The sequence below is a fragment of the Pelodiscus sinensis genome, chromosome 5 (assembly GCF_049634645.1).
Source record: "Pelodiscus sinensis isolate JC-2024 chromosome 5, ASM4963464v1, whole genome shotgun sequence".
Classification (NCBI taxonomy): domain Eukaryota; kingdom Metazoa; phylum Chordata; order Testudines; family Trionychidae; genus Pelodiscus; species Pelodiscus sinensis.
In genome coordinates, this window is record NC_134715.1 from 93,473,455 (window position 1) to 93,489,751 (window position 16,297).

Sequence of the window (16,297 nt, forward strand, 5' to 3'; positions counted from 1 at the left end):
CAAGTCCTTATAATGCTTCTGTTGTCCTCCCACATTATGGTATGCTTCTTTCAGCTGAGAAAACAGGACCTGTTTTGGGAGGTAATGGTCTGACATCTGAACAATGTGACCCGTTCAGCAAAGTTTCTGACTGATGATCATTGTCTTAATACTGGTGGTCTTTGCCTCTTCTAGAACACTAATGTTAGTGCACGTGTCTTCCCATATGATCTTCAAGAACTTGTGGAGGCAGCATTGGTGATACCTCTCAAGGACTTTCAAATGATGTCTGTAGGTTATCCAGGTGTCAGAGCCATACAATAGTGTTGGGAGAATGATGGCTTGATAGACAAGAAGTTTGGTGTCTGTTCAAATGTCATGATCTTCAAAAACCCTGTGCTGTAAATGAGCAAAGGCTGCACTGGCACAGCTCAGATGATGCTGGATTTCCACATGTCACACAAATGTATACCCTGGCTATTGTATATAATTCTATAGGATAGTTTTAAAAGTTTTTAAGGACTGATCCAAACCACACTGAAGTCTGCGAAAAGACTCCCTTTCAGCTCAGTGGGCTTTGGAGTAGGCCCATAAAAAGGATTACACACACTATGAATTTCTTTTAGGTGTTACAGTAATTTCCACAGCTGCCTATTGATTTAATCGCTCTTAAATTATATAGGACTTTCCCATAAGGGTTTATCTTGATCATCATTTCATAAAGTTTAAGGCCAGAAGGGACAATTAATCTTATGTCTAGTATATCACAGGCCATTAATTTCATTCGGTTACCCTCATATTGAGCACAATAACTAGGGTTAGATGAAAGTATTTCAGCCCTCAAGAGACTGAATCACAGAAAAAAAAAAAACCTAACTCAGTTACATACAAGTTTTCTAGCTGAGCAGCAGAACATTGGGATTCATAAGCCAAATGGCTGGCAACTTTTGTCCCCAAGAGAATGAACACAGCTGCCTGAAAGCATGTTCCAAATATCTGAAAAGAAAATGGGTCTGCTCTTCATTTCTCAAAGGCCAGATTTTTCTCTCCATCTGCTTTAGTAACTCTGTTTAAGGCCAGATGTTACACATTTAAATATATTTTATAGTCTACTTCAGCCTCTTGAATGAAAATAAAATGGACATATCATCTAAAGGGGACACAATCACTAAGTGAAATTATTTGCAATTAGTCAATAAAAATGCAAGTTGACATAGTCCCCTTGTTTGTAAATATCTGTGGACAAACACCATTATGATGGGTAAAAATATGTAATTGTGGGAATTTCTGCTTAAGCGCTAGGGGTAACATTTGCCATTGTGCAGGGGGAGTGGAAAAATCCTGTCCACCACTAGCAGGCTGATCACAAATGGATATGCAATGCACTGTATTATAAAATGGATCAGGGGACTTAAGTGATGCATTGTAATTGCCCTGGCCTTCAGCGCTGAGGTGAAGGTTCCTGATGTGCACTTACTGTGGTTAAAGGAAATGATTCATCTTGAACAGCAGTTAATTTTACTACAGGCTAAAATAACTGTTGCACTTTCTGAAGACCATTCCTTGCTGCACGCTGCATTGAACACGTCTGTGGTTATTACTTCCTCTGTCACAAGGGAGGATGTGTTTTCATTTTCTAACTGATCTGCTTTTGCAGAGCAAAATCTACAAAATCTTTTCTGCTTCAGACTTTATCTTCAAGGAGCTCTATGTTGTTAGTGCTCAGCCTATCTAAAAGATTGCTTAGAGCTTGAGAAGGTGGGTGTTGGTTGATAATTCCCTTCCTGAGACATAATGAAACTTTTCACTTTAGTGGTAAAGCTTACCTGTGCTGAAGTTAAGAGTATTCTTGAAAGCTAGACCCAGGCTGTGGAATGAATTCCCCAAGCATTAAAGTTTATCACAGAGCTCACCACCTTCCACTCCAACTGCAAGCCATTTTTCTTTGACCTGCTCTCTCAAGTCAAAGAAATATAAGCTCAAAACAGTGTTTACATTTAAAAAACAACAACCTACCAAGTTAAAACACTACACTGCACACACTGCTTTCCCTCGAGGAGAGGATGAAAGGACGAACCACATGAGACAAATGTTAGTCCCTTTGTTTAATAAATTAATGGAAGGTGCTTGGAGACTGCAGCGATGAGGGCAATATGTAGAATAGAACAGAAGTTGCTGCTACTCCAACTGGTATAAACAATGAAATATCTCTAGACACTTCTTTTAAATAAGGTTTTATTTCAGTTACTCTTAATTTCAGATGCTTGGTCACACATCACTCAGTATTTTGCAAAATGTACGGTCCCATGGCATGCATCCCTGAAATAGGAGAAGACCCTGATGTGTAAAATATGATCTTCTAAGTTATTGAGTCCATTTCCACTGATTTCAAGACCTCATTTCAAAATGTACAACTCAGGAGGAGAGGGGAACTATGGTGGTTTTAAGCCACCTATGTAGCCTTCTTGATCCTGCAAAGCCCTCTGCCTGACATAATTTAGGCATCTCTATGGGTTTCTCTAAGTTATGGAAACCTCCCTAGAGCATCTTTTGGACCACAGCATGGTCTGCAATCCCTATGGTGCTGTACATGGCAGCCTGGCCTGTGACACATCCTTTTAGTACCCTGCATGCCCCCTAAATTGGAACTTGCAAAGAGAATCCTTGGAAGCAGCTTTAGGGCTTTCTTCAACAGTGCTTGAGCAAGGAGAATCCTTTCCCCAGCAGGAATTAGAAATTTTAGCATCTGTAGCCCTTTTACCTTGTGTTCTAGGTAAACAGGGGGTACTAGATACAGCCATTATGGTACAAAGTTATTGCTGAACTCCCAAGAATGTTTTGCCGATTGTACATATACAGTTTAATAAGCAGAGTCAATAAATCAGAAGGTCTGAATTTGAAATGAAAATCTAACCCAAGCTTCCCTAGTCTCTACTGTATTTGCCTGTTTTAGGGTATTATAGAGAAATTCACTCCAAATTATCTGACTGTTGTCAATTCTCAGTTCATTAAAGCATGGTATTTTCATTAAAGATTGTTTTAATTAAACATATAGATTTAATAGTTATCACATTGAATACTCCAATGTTTTTAATTACCTTTTTTCTCTTGATCCTCTTCATCGTTTGATTCCTTTGGAATGAAGATCTCTTTAATAGAAATTAAGTCATTTTTCACAGTTTCCAACTCTTCTCCACTAAGTGACATTAAAAATGACTGAATCTGAAAAAGAAAATGACAGTGGTCATTACGAGCCCAAATTAGCCCTCTCTTTACTGAAATTATGAATTCTGATCTTGACCCCAATGTGTGTTTAGCAGTAGACAAGAACTACCATTAGAAGATCAGGTCCTTTATACACTTTATCTAGGGATTAATTATTAGTCATCAACTTAGCATCAGAGTTTCTTACAAATATCACACAAAGATCATATAAGATCTTCAGGCTGTCTCTTGATCCCAAAGGAAAAAACATAAAAATGTTTTTTTTGGAAAAACACATTCAAATGTTTTAAGTATTTTGGGGAGGTTCTAGTGAACACCATGGGTAGGAAGAGAATAGGGGAAGACTTGCTATCAGTCTGAAAAGGTGTCTCAGGGAATTCCAGAGAAGCCTCCCTGGACCTTGCTACCACAGGGCTTACCCACATTACTGATAGTCCAATTTTTCTCATGGCAGATCATCATGCCTGAGAAGTCTGACTCCAGTCCACTGAAAGTTTTGAAAATTAAGGCTATGGACTTAGTGGATGACTTAGTAGTCTGCTCTCCTCACAAGCATCCCATCAAATTCCCATAAATTGTTTTTGGTGGATATTCACCAGTCTGTTACCTGCTTCAACTAGGAATCTCCTGGCAAAGTCCCCAAACAGCTGTCAGTTTCCCCCTTGTGTAGGCTGCTAAATCTACAGCTGATACCCAAGCACTGAACATTTTTTATTACAAGAGATAAGACTTCATTTCATTGTAGAGAAGTCTGTGAGCTCTGGTTAACATGCATATAAATGATTCAAGCTAAGTTTTGACTATGATGAATGTGAAGGTGTTTGTTTTTAACAAATCTATGATTTTTGTAGAAATAGTTTCAAACACAATAACAATAAGGAGAGTAGGTGTCAAAGTGCTATTGAAAAGGGCCTGAAGTTATTTATGCTGGAAAAAGAGGAGGCTGCAGTGAGTCCCTTTTTAGAAAGTAGGGCCATTTATGTTTAAGAGACACTATTCCTTATACTTTATTTTTTTCGAGGACAGGGAGAGATGGCCTTTAAAAGAAAAAGGTAGAGGAAGATACATTAAGAAATGTATTTGGAAAAATGGTGCAATGTATAAATACCACCACTGAGTATTCAACAAGGCACAGCAGAACCAATAAATTGACTGTTGAACGCTAGATGTCACAAAGAATGTATTAATCAAAGCATGTGTCTCAAAGTAATCTCACAGAGTGTGTCTAAACAGCAATTAAGCCTGGATCTGAGTCTGGACCCAAAGCTCAGACGCAGGGTCTCAGGATATGGCAGAGTTGTAGGGAATGAACCTGAGTTCAGCCTGGTCTGAGGTCTAGTTCTTTCCTGTGTGCCCATGGCCTCAATTTGACTCAGGAGACTGAGAGTCTTCCAGAGGTATCCTGCAGTTCCTGGAGGCAGAATAACAGTGTTGCAGGCAGCTAGCATAGTGGTCCGGCAGTGTTCTTACAGTCTGGCTGAACCCATTCCCCATTCCTGCATCCTTCTATAATGGCAGAAGCTCTGGCTCGTACTTCTCCTCACCGCCACATGGAGCTTTCCCAGACTAGGGAGCAAAATTGCCAGGTGGTATGTGGCTCCTGGCCTCCTAGCTGGGGATCTTTTCCTTCCTGCCATGGTAAGCCAGGAACTCTCACACTCCACCAGCAGCCAGGCAGCGGAGTGAATGTTTTAAAACAGTGTTTCTCAACTTTTTTTTAAATAAAATACCCATTTAAAAAAAAAATTATAAGTACCCCCAGTCCCTACAGTTTTCAGACACAACAAACCATTGCAACACATTTGTTTAAACAACTTAATCATAGCCAGGCAGGCAATGATATTTTTGGATGTAAAAAGTACAAAAATAATAAAGCTCTGTAAAACTTAAACCAAAAATTCAGTTTTCTCCAAATTTCAGTTGTGCCGACGTACCCCCCAGACTTCTCTTGAGTACCCCTGAGGGTACTCGTACCACTGGTTGTGAAACACTGTTTTAATAGATGGGATCTCTGGGAAGACAGCAATGATCCCCCAATTGGGTCATGCAGGCTGGACACCACACCTTAGGCAGAATGGAGCAGGGAAGGAAGCAGCTACTTCTGGATCCCCTGGGTGGATTGCCAAGATTTCAAGAATTTGATTATTATGCAGATCAGTTTACAGCCCACACGGACCTTTGTAAATCTGTCTCTGTGTACCACTAATATCTGCATAAATGAAGTAGTACCCTTTGTCATTTATGTACTTGAGAAGGGCCAACTATGAGCCTCAGTCCTATCAATAGCACAACAACTATTAGGAAACAGGATGGACAGTAGAGTTTTCCCACAATACACCATACTCCTTGGGATAGAGCACTGACGTTAGGAAGAGGGCACTAGGCACTCTGGGATATGGTTACTTTTGATTCAGGTGAGTGCACTGCAGTATGGATGTCTGAGTTCTAGGTTTGAGCATGGGTCAGAAAATTCTTAACTAGGGCTAAAATATAATGGGGATGCCGCTAGTTGAGGTTTCCCTGAAACAGGGCAGCTGACTCAAGTCCCAGTTACTCTAGGTTACATTGCTGTGTAAACACCACCACAGAGACTACCTACAACTCTGTTTATATTTTGGGCTAGTCAACCACAGAATAACAACACAATGTAAAATAGATAGTTGAAAGTTAAATAAATAATCTAGAATGCATTTTATTTTAACCTCTCAACATAGCTGGTGCAAGGTTCCTTAACACTTTTAACGAAAACAAAACATTTGAGTCTTCTGGTAAAACTTGAAAGAGAATTAGCAGTTTTAACACACTGTCTTAACAACTAGAACTTTCAATGACAGACTTTCTTGCTTTCTTTGTGCTAAATCCTGGTCCCACTGAAATCATGGAGAAAACCCTCTCTGACTTCATGAGACAAGGGACCAAATCAATCCCCATGAAATCAATGAAAAACCTCTTATTGACTTTAATGCGACTTGTTTGGGAAGATTAATATTTATAAGAAGTATTTCAGTAAACCTTATGTTTATGATTTATGCAGCTTGTATATAGTACCTTGGCTTCACTTTCATTTGACAGAATTTCCAGTGCTTCAAGATGAGATAAACCTTGGAACTCATCAAAAAGTAGCCCATAATGCGCTGTCCTTTCAACTGTAACTTGCTGAGCCAATCTCTGCTTCTCTTTCTCTTTAGCTTCTCGCAATAGCTGCAAAAATATATATCATTCCTGTTGGTTTATTGACAGCACTTCAGATCTGATAGTTTTTATGAGACTCAGCCTCATATCTTCTAGGCAGTAATGATAAAATTTGGGACTATATCACACCTGCAGAGCTGAAATTTTGGTCAGCCTGAGAAACGCTTCATAATTTCTTTGATAAATCTCTCTAATAAAATATTTAAGTAGTCTTCCATATGCGGTTTTCCCTATGGTAATTATTAACTGTTTTAAAAACCAACAACAAATACCATTGCTTACATCCTCAAATGCAGTATTGGCTACTGGTAATGCCTTATAAATTTGCAAAGGAAGAACAATTATAAAGTCTTACTTTACCAGTGCCCAGTACAAGTCACGTACATGGAACATAATCTCTACAGAATGCTGTTTCCAGAGTTCCTATCCATATAAAGTATTTTCAACATATAGTGAAAGCTGTTGTAAATGACCTTTGGACCCAGAAATATTTGTTTATGGAACATTTTTGTAATAAAAGTGTGATAGAAATGTACTCCATGCACATTTGGGGATATTATGGAGTAATCTCATAATACAGAAGGTTGCCTAAGAAATAATGACCTTTTGTACACATTTTCTACTATATTTATGAATTAAATTTCACCCTATCCAAAGCCTATGCCCTCACCATTTTATGCTTAACTGGCACTTTGGCCTTCTGTCCCTCTGCACAAGAATGAAATATCTAGTTCTACTACGTTTACACTATACCCTATTTCAGTTAGGTATAATATGGCATTCAGGTATTCATTAGAAATACAAGGTGTATTGCATCAGATGTTCAAAGAAGCCACATTTTCAATACTGCAGACAAATTCCTATCTACATTTTGCATCACAAATTAGATAAAAAGGAACCATTGTACTTTGGTTAAAGTAGTGGACTGGAACACAGAAGAACTGGATTCAGTTATTGGCTGCTCCAGACTTTGTGTGAATTTAGGCAATGAATTACTTTATCTTTCTCTGCCTCATTTCCACACCTTTTATTAGCTCCATTTCCTTTCTCTCATCCTTTTCTCCCTTGCTTCCTATGTAGCCCTGATTCAGGATCACACTTAAGCACATTCTTAATTTTAAGTACATGCTTAACTGCAGTCCTGAATGGAATGGGACATGCCAACACTTAACTGGCTGTATAAACATATACCCACCATTCCAATTTGCTGATTTCATGTCGATGCATATTTTAAAGAAGACACAACTGAAGTACAGTCTTTGAAATTTTGGTTCTTACAATCTAGAATACCTTCTTCAGATCATAACTTTCCAGTCAGATCAAATTTTGAGTCTATATAATTTGAGAGAGTCCCCTTTATTACCAGAGCTGTAATATTATAAAGTCCCATGTGAAGGCATTGTGAAGTGCCTTGGGCAGTACCAGAAATACATTACCCAAAATTAAGCTCTGATCTTGCAATCAGATCCACTTAGAAACCTCAGCTGCAGGAGTGGGGCTACATATATTTCTGGTTTAGCAGTAATGGCCATTTGGAGCTCAAGTAGCTAGGTAAAGTGTACAATTATGTATTTGCTTATCATGGGTTACTTGGCTTTTCATCTGCTCTCACAGTATCAATCTGTTTCTGCTTTACAGTAGTAGATGTTAAAAATGAAACATCTTACTGAGAGAATCTCACTGCAATATTACATTCTCCAAACAGGAAAATACTGTGGTAATATAAAGGCTTCCTTTGAATGTCTACTGCTATTGGATTTCCCTTAACCTAACTACACACAGATTTTATGCTATCTATATCAATCTGTGTCTATTAGCACTTCACAACCCTATGTTGCAGATTGATGAAATTCTCCTGCACTTAGTAAAAATAATAAGAAGCAACTGAACAACTGCTCATTCTGAAGGAAAGCACTACCAATATGTATGTATTGATGTGAATACAGTTATAATTATTAAGAGTATAATGTTTATCACCAGATAGACTATCTTATGACAATCAGTAATTGCATATCCTTGCTTATATGTAAGAGTTAATTTTACAAAACACATTCTTTTGCAGTCCTGGAGAGAACAAAGAGAAGCTGATATAATGCATAATTTTTATTTGCATAGGTCTAATTAACCCTACTAGTGATGCAAATGAAATTCTGATTCAGTTGCCTGCAGCTGCACTAACAAAGCTGATTTTCAAGCAATATCCAACCTGAGATAAGGAAACTGTTCTTTCCATCAGTATTTTGGTTCTCTTGAATCCAGGATCACCTTCTGCCAGGACATTCATAGTTTTCTTGCCGATAAATTCCAAAGCATCTAAACCACCAGTCAAGACACTTTTTCCCTGAACATAAGACAATGCAGTGTGGTTATTTTCTTTACACTTTATGTTAATAAGAACCTGTAAAAAATATTGATTCTGTTGATGGTGTCTTTGAATGTTTAACTCCTCAAAGTGTCTCCACATTTATTAATAATAATAGGCGTTTTTATGGTTTCATTAATTATCTCACTTTGCTTTGAATCCATTTCCAGAAGAAAAAGTCTTATACAAAGCCTTTATAATTAACTTATTTTGAATGATATTAAATAGCTTGATGTCAGCAGGAAATACGTGCAACAGCAATTCTCTTAATAAATTAAAGAATAATCAGAAATTATACATGGATGGTTCATCTTTTCCTTTAAATGGTACACAGTGTGTCAGTGCAAATATTAGCTATAAAAAGTTCCTCTGAAGTTATGGTCTCTTATGAAAAGAGCTCACCTAACTTGTGTAACTGATTTTTTTTTCCATTTGATAGCCACAGTGAACTGTCATATGAAACCATCGCTCCTATTTCCTCTCACCTAGACTTATTCATCTCTCTCACTGGTTCAGCTACATGGAAGAAGTACATACACTGGCTAACTGGTTAGCATAGACTCAACTATGTCTGGTAGCTTTTCAAATGAGGAGATGGACATGGAAAACTTCACACAGGTCCCAGAAATCAAAACTGCTTCTGATCTCTGTATGAAAACACTGAAGGAAACTTTCTTAAACAAGAGGCAGGAACACCATCAGGAACCTGAACTGCTCTTTCTTCCTGATACCATTTGCTACTTTGATATGATGGTCTTCCCCATTTACATGGACAACTCTATCTTTCCAGCCCACTCTCCTAATTCTCCCACTTACAGACTGGCTTCCCTATGCAACTGAGGCATTCTCACTGAAAGTCACCACTAGCAAATTCTGGGTTGCTACAGCCTCACTGACTCTGTGACCCTGGCCTGGTCTACACAATTGCCATAAGTCGACCTAAGCCACAATCCTCTAGTTACATGAATAACATATCTGAAGTTGACATAGCTACACTGCCATGTGTCAACGGGACACACTCTCTCCTACTGACTTCCCTTACTCTTCTTGGGAGGAGTAGTACCTGAGTCGACTGGAGAGTGCTCTGAGATTGATATAGGCAGTCTTCACTAGACTTGTTAAATTGACACCGCTGCATCAATCGCAGCAGTGCCGATTTACAGGTAAAGTGTAGACATGCCTCCCAATGCAGCCCTTGGGGAGTGGTCAATGGAAGTCTTCTCATGCTCCCAGAATCTTTGGCATTAGTGAAAAGCTATACACGGTGTGCTTATAATGGCTTGATACTCACTGAAAATTCACACAAAGGAAACCCTGCCGGCTGTTTCTTAGCTGCTGCCTGTATTTTTCTGTAATCCCATGCTAGAGCACCATGCAAAAAAGTTCAAAGGAAAATGACTGTTGTGGCAGCATTTTGTACACATTGAAAGGAAACAAAGCATGATGTGGATAGATATTGGATATGGTAAATGGAAGAAGCAACAGGACTAGTCAAAAGCTGGGATACAGGAGGTGAGGGAAGAAGAGAGTAAAATGCAGTGCTTCAGTTGTGAGCCTGGATGACAAATATTCTGGAGGGAACAATAGTACTAATCGATAGGGGGGAAAGATGAATAGTTAGGTCAATTTTTGGCATGCTGAATTCGAGAGAGCATCGGGATATCCACAGAGCTATGTTAGAAAGCCAGTTTGAGACTGAACAAAGAGGGATAGGTCAAGCAGAGCTAGAGAAGAAATGAAGTAATTTAGTAAAAGTCTTGAACTAAGCAAATATAGGATTATCTTTTATCTCCCTACAAAAATATATTTTAAAAACCTCCTCAAAAAGTTAATGACAAAATACTTTATTTTAGTAAGAGATACACAGTGCAGCAGCCAGAATTTTTCAAAAACAAAGTCTAGTCCCAAATGTTCACTCTAAGTCTGCACTATGAGCCAGATATGTGATTCCCAGCTCACATACACATACTTGCACTAACTCAATGAGAGCCAGGGCAAATATAAATAGTAGTGTAGCCATAGCAGCATGGGCAGTAGATGCAGTGGCATGGTTCAATGCCAAGCTGAGTATAAACCAGTGGTTCTCAAACTTTTTGACCTGTGGACCACTTGGTTCAATGCAAATCTTTCCGCAGACCACCAGTTGCTAATCGACACTCACCATTAATTACTTAATTATGCTCGAGCCATTTTGCTAGTGCTGCAGCTAAGGAGAATGATTTAATTTAAATTATTAAACAGATTAAGCATTTTAACTTTCTCATGTTAGCTTATCAAACGTCATTTTAAATAAAGTAAAATATTAATTTATGTCCAACAAAAGAGATTTCAATGTTTTCTTTATTTATGGCAGGCGTTGGGAATCTTTTTTGGGTCAGGGATCACTGACCCACACAAAAATCAGTTAGGGTATGTCTACACTACCCCGCTAGTTCGAACTAGCGGGGTAATGTATGCATACCGCACTTGCTAATGAAGCCCGGGATTTGAATTTCCCGGGCTTCATTAGCATAAGCGGGGAGCCGCCATTTTTAAATCCCCGCTGCTTCGAACCCCGTGTAGCGCGGCTACACGGGGCTCGAACTAGGTAGTTCGGACTAGGGTCCTATTCCGAACTACCGTTACTCCTCGTGAAACGAGGAGTACCGGTAGTTCGGAATAGGACCCTAGTCCGAACTACCTAGTTCGAGCCCCGTGTAGCCGCGCTACACGGGGTTCGAAGCAGCGGGGATTTAAAAATGGCGGCTCCCCGCTTATGCTAATGAAGCCCGGGAAATTCAAATCCCGGGCTTCATTAGCAAGTGCGGTATGCATACATTACCCCGCTAGTTCGAACTAGCGGGGTAGTGTAGACATACCCTTAGAGACCACAGATGTGAGAATCAAAAAAATTCCTCCAAAAACTCCCAGCCCTCACTGATGCAGTCCCCAACTGAGACCTCTCACTCATCTGGTGCTCCAGCCCCACAGGGCATGGGGAAAGGACAGGGAGGAGGTTCAGGGCTTCCCATAGGCCAAATATACTTTTCTGGGTTCTGGAGTTAGTGGATTTTGTGGACCCCCTTAGGCTCTGGTGTGGCGACCAAAATGGGGGGTTCAGTGTACGAGATGAGAATGCCAGCAAGTGGGATAGGGATGCCAGCAGGATCTGGGCAGGAGAGAGTGGAGTGGGGAGGGGGGGCTGCGTGGGAGGTAGGATGCAGAAGCAGGCTGGGAGTAAGATGTCTGGCTTGGGGGAGGGAGCAAGAGTAAGGTAGGGTACAGCATGTGGCCAGGAGTGAGGGTGCAGAGCAACGGTGGATGCAGAAGCACAGTGGGGGTACATGTCTGGCCAAGGGGGAGGGGTGCAGGAGCAAAGGAGGATGCAGGAGAGGGTTTGGGATAGGGTGTCTGGCCAGGAGGGAATGTGCAGGAGCAAGAGAGGGTGCAGAGTGTGGCCAGGACGGAGGGTGCAGAGTGTGGCCAGGAGGGAGGGTGCAGGAGCGAGGGAGGGTGCAGGGGCAGGCTGGGGGTAGGGTGTCTGACCAGGAGGGACGGTGCAGGGTCAAGGGGGGAGGTGCAGAACCTGGCCAGGAGCGAGGGTGCATGAGCAGGCTGGAGGTAGGGTGTCTGGCCAGGAGGGAGAGTGCCAAAGCAAGAGAGGGTGTACGGTCTTGGCAGGGGAGGGAGATGAATGAGGGGGACTGAGGTATGGAGTCTGGGTATCAGGGAGACATTTATCTGGCTTTGCGCCCCCATTGCTGCCATTGGCTGGTGGTGTGTAGAGAGCTACTCCCTTATAAGACTATGCTACTGGTAGTAGGAATTGCTCCTATAATATATTGATACCAGAAGTACCACAATCCTACAGGCTATTGTTTCTAGGCAGAAAACCAAATGTTTAGAATTGCTACCCGTTTCAGTGCTGGGGGGGCTCCTCTGTTGTCTTCTGCACTGGCTTTGTGTTTATAGCAACCCAAACGCTACCTTATCAGTACAGAAAATCCTGAAATTCCAGATAATTTTTCAAGGTGGTACAAAGCAAGCCAAGGGGTGGAGTGCACTGGGCACAATGCAATACAGAAGCATTTCTCGGTTTACACCAGTTCTTTGGTGAGGGGTGAAAGTAGGGGACAGAGTCCCCTTGTGACCCTGCTATTTCTGGCTGCACCCCCCTGCAACCTCCTGAGGCGACAGGCACCCCCCTACCCCCCGGCTTCTGGAGAAGACCTGCTTTGCATGTCTGCCCTACAGAGCAGCCCTCCCAACTTCAGAAATGCAGCTGCCTGCACCGCTGAGCAGAAGGCAGGACCCTCAGGGGAAAGGCCTCGGCGCTCCTCTGCATGCTTTCCCAGCCCCGCAGTGCAATGGCGCCAGCCTTGCCACTTCTAGGGTTTTCTCCAGCAGCTGGCACAGCACCTCCCCCGACAGCACCTGGAGGTGACGGGACTTGCAGGCAGATGCCACAGCGTAGCACGGGGAGGTGGATACCGATTTCCTGTCTAGCAAAGCCAGCTCCCTCTGGGTGAAGCTGGATGCTGGGCTGTGGCGGCTCTAGAGGGCTCCCAGCAGCGGTGCAGCATGCAGGCTGCTGCTTCCTCACTGCACACTACCAAGACACTGCCCAGGTAGCACCGGCAGGACCCCGGATGTTCCTGGACCATAGAGTCCAAGTAAAAGAAGGTTGGGCCACAGGGCAAGAGCAGGAGAGGAGGGGCATGACTCAGCCAGGAGCCCCATGCTGAGGGAGGGGGCACGGCAGGGAGTTCTGGCCCCTGCTGCTGGGTGGTAGTGGGGGGTTGGCAGCAGCTGCACAGTCCCCGCAGCCACGACGCGTTGGTCCCAGCAGTCACGGAGCCCCGGCAACCCCACAAGCCATGGCAGCCACAGAGCTCCAGCAGTCCCAGAAGCTGCGGAGCCCCAGCAGGCACAGAGCTCCGGCCTGGGGAGCCATGGGTGGGCAGGCAACAGCGGGGCTCGACTGGAGTCCTAGCTGGGGGTAGCATGGGCCACATTGGGAGGGATCTCCCCTTGTTCTGAAAATTCCCTTGTTCGGAACGTCAGGTCCCGAGGTGCCGGACAAGGGAGATCCAATCTGTACTGCCTATGCTACTGCAGCTACATTACTGTTTATCCATACACTAGCTCTCACTGAGCTAGCAGGAAGATTTGCATGCAAGCTGGGAATCACACCCCTAGCTTGCAGTGTAGGTCAAGCCTAACTTGGTTACTATCTTTGATACACTTCCAACTCTGTACTGAGCTCATTATTTTTGTGTAAAAGTGTCATTGTAGAGCCGTGTTTCAAAAACTGTCACATAAATCCCAAACTCTCATTTTCAAATGCGACTTGCAAATAGAGAGCACAAAGGAGAACTCGAGAAAACAAGCCACATCTGAGTTACTCACTGTGTTCTGTACAGCATTGGTGATTGTTGACAGCATCCCACGAGATCCAGATGAAGGAGAAGAGGGTGAAACCCCAGTGGAGCTCTGCTCTGGGGCATCGTCGGAATCTTATAAAATTAAAAAAGAGCAAAGCACATGCATCTTCAGCACTGCAAGTCACAAATCACAATTAACTGGATTCTCTGATGAAAATCTTTGATTTTTGTACATTTGACATTTTGTCAAAAAGTTTTGTTTATTTTCTACTAATAACCTACTTACTGATCCCTAGTGTTTTGCTCTCAGTTGTGGCAGGTTGTGCACCTTCTGAAGATATTGAACTTGCATTATGAATTCCAAGAGTGGCCCCTGCTTTTTCCTTTACTGCTGTTAATCCATGACCTGTAATGGTGCAAATACATTTTAGATGCAATTATGCATGATTCTGTGATTTGGAAACACTCTCATTACTATTAAACAAGGCAGAATATTAAATGCTTTCAAAATAAAGTAATTAAAAAGCAAGTGAAATCGCAAAATATGAAACCTACTACATCTGCTTAACTTATTTTCTAGGTCAGAAAACCCACATAGATTTTCATTTGTTTTGTGCAAAAAAGCCCCGATCGTGAAAATGGCGATTGGTGCTTTTTTGCACAAAAGCGCTTTTGCGGAAAAGCATCCGTGCCAATCTAGACGCTCTTTTCTGCAAAGGCTTTTAACGGAAAACTTTTCCGTTAAAAGCATTTGTGGAAAATCATGCCAGTCTAGACGTAGCCCATGAGTCTATGTTGCTGTTACAGAGAGAGGTAAATTTAGTGCTCAATTCAAGGTACTGAGTGCCTTCAGCTGTAGTTAGCTGAAGTGGGAATTGAGTGTGCTCTGAGCCTTCCATGTCTGGGGCTTCAGTGGAATTTATAGGTTTCAGAAGAATGGATGGCCATACTGCATAAGACCAATGGTCCATTCAACCCAGTATCCTGTCTTCCAACAGTGGCCTGTGTCAGGTTCTTCAGAGGGAATCAACAGAACAGGACAGTTATTGAGTGAGATATCCGCTGTTATCCAGTCAAAGTTTATGGCTGTCAGAAGTTTAGGGAACTTTGTTGTATGGAGCTGTATCCCTGATCATCTTAGGTATTGCCCATTAATGGACCTATTCATCATGAATTTATTCAGTTATTTTTTGAACTCTGTTATATTCTTGGCCTTAATACGTCCCCTGACAGTGAGTTCTACAGGTTGACTGTGTGTTGTGTGAAGAAGTACTTCCTTGTGTTTGTTTTAAAACTACTTCCTATTAATTTCATTGGTTGATCCCCTGATTCGTGAATTATGTGAAGGGATAAATAACACTTCATTTTTCACTTTCTCCAGACTACTCATGATTTTATAGATCTCTATCAATCTTTAGTGTTAGATTTGTTCAGAGTCAGTTTTGGACTTAACTGTCTTGAGTATTTTAGTATCATCTGTAAAATGTACTACCTGTTTACCCCTCTTCCCAGAACATTAATGAATAAGTTGAAAGGCAAAGAGGCCAGTTCAGCTTCCTGGGGGCCCCTGCTATTTACCTCACTCCACTGTGAAAACTGACCATTTACTCCTCCTCCTTGTTTCCTATCTTTTAACCAGGAACTGGACCTTTCCTGTTAGCTCTTGATTGCTCACTTTGCTAAAGAGCCTTTGGTATGGGACCTTGTCAAAGGCCAAATATACTATTATCCTCTGGATATCCCTTGCCTACTTGTCTTTTGACACTCTCAAATAATTGCTTCCTTAAAAAAATACAATTCATGCAATTAATCTTTTCTCCCAACATTTTTGGGGCTGTCAGATTTGTTCTTTAGTGTGTGACTTAAACTGGCATTTTAGAACAACCTTGAGAGGTGATACAAAGGAGAGCTGAAGATGCTTAGGACCTTACAGAACTAGGCCATGAACACAGAGGCTGGCTTTCCCTTTATGAACATTTGCTCCCTAAACAATCAATCATCCCACTTCCCTGGATTATCTTGGTGCTCTAATATTACCTTTCAAATGATCCTCCCCCTGTAATTCTAGCTGACTTTCATTGTTCATGTTACTGGGGCATTTGACCTTTGGACCAGAGGAGCTTTTGCTTAAGATTTTGCCTGGATCAGATGACAGAAAAATTCTTACTGGAGTCAA

At 41.8% G+C, this 16,297-nt stretch overlaps 2 protein-coding genes across 6 annotated transcripts in view; one reads left to right on the plus strand and one right to left on the minus strand.

Moving 5' to 3' along the window:
• Nucleotides 1–16,297, plus strand: part of TMEM156 (transmembrane protein 156) — a 107,305-nt gene that overhangs the window by 75,366 nt on the left and 15,642 nt on the right. Inside the window, exon 7 of one of the 5 annotated variants that reach the window (XR_012904321.1) lies at nucleotides 8,512–8,646. The exons of 2 other annotated variants lie outside the window; for them this stretch is intronic. The gene's annotated coding sequence lies outside the window, so the exon portion shown is untranslated. Of the gene's footprint in view, nucleotides 1–8,511; nucleotides 8,647–9,197; nucleotides 11,161–16,297 lie in introns of those variants that run through there. 2 more of the 5 variants (XM_075930580.1, XM_075930579.1) reach the window with 2 other exon arrangements.
• FAM114A1 (family with sequence similarity 114 member A1) overlaps nucleotides 1–16,297 on the minus strand; it is a 47,979-nt gene that overhangs the window by 15,704 nt on the left and 15,978 nt on the right. Inside the window, exons 3-7 of the mRNA XM_025187966.2 lie at nucleotides 14,408–14,527; nucleotides 14,147–14,253; nucleotides 8,603–8,737; nucleotides 6,253–6,405; nucleotides 3,078–3,201 (exon numbers count right to left, since the gene is read on the minus strand). Coding sequence (XP_025043751.2) covers nucleotides 3,078–3,201; nucleotides 6,253–6,405; nucleotides 8,603–8,737; nucleotides 14,147–14,253; nucleotides 14,408–14,527 — 639 coding nt within the window. The remainder of the gene's footprint in view (nucleotides 1–3,077; nucleotides 3,202–6,252; nucleotides 6,406–8,602; nucleotides 8,738–14,146; nucleotides 14,254–14,407; nucleotides 14,528–16,297) is intronic.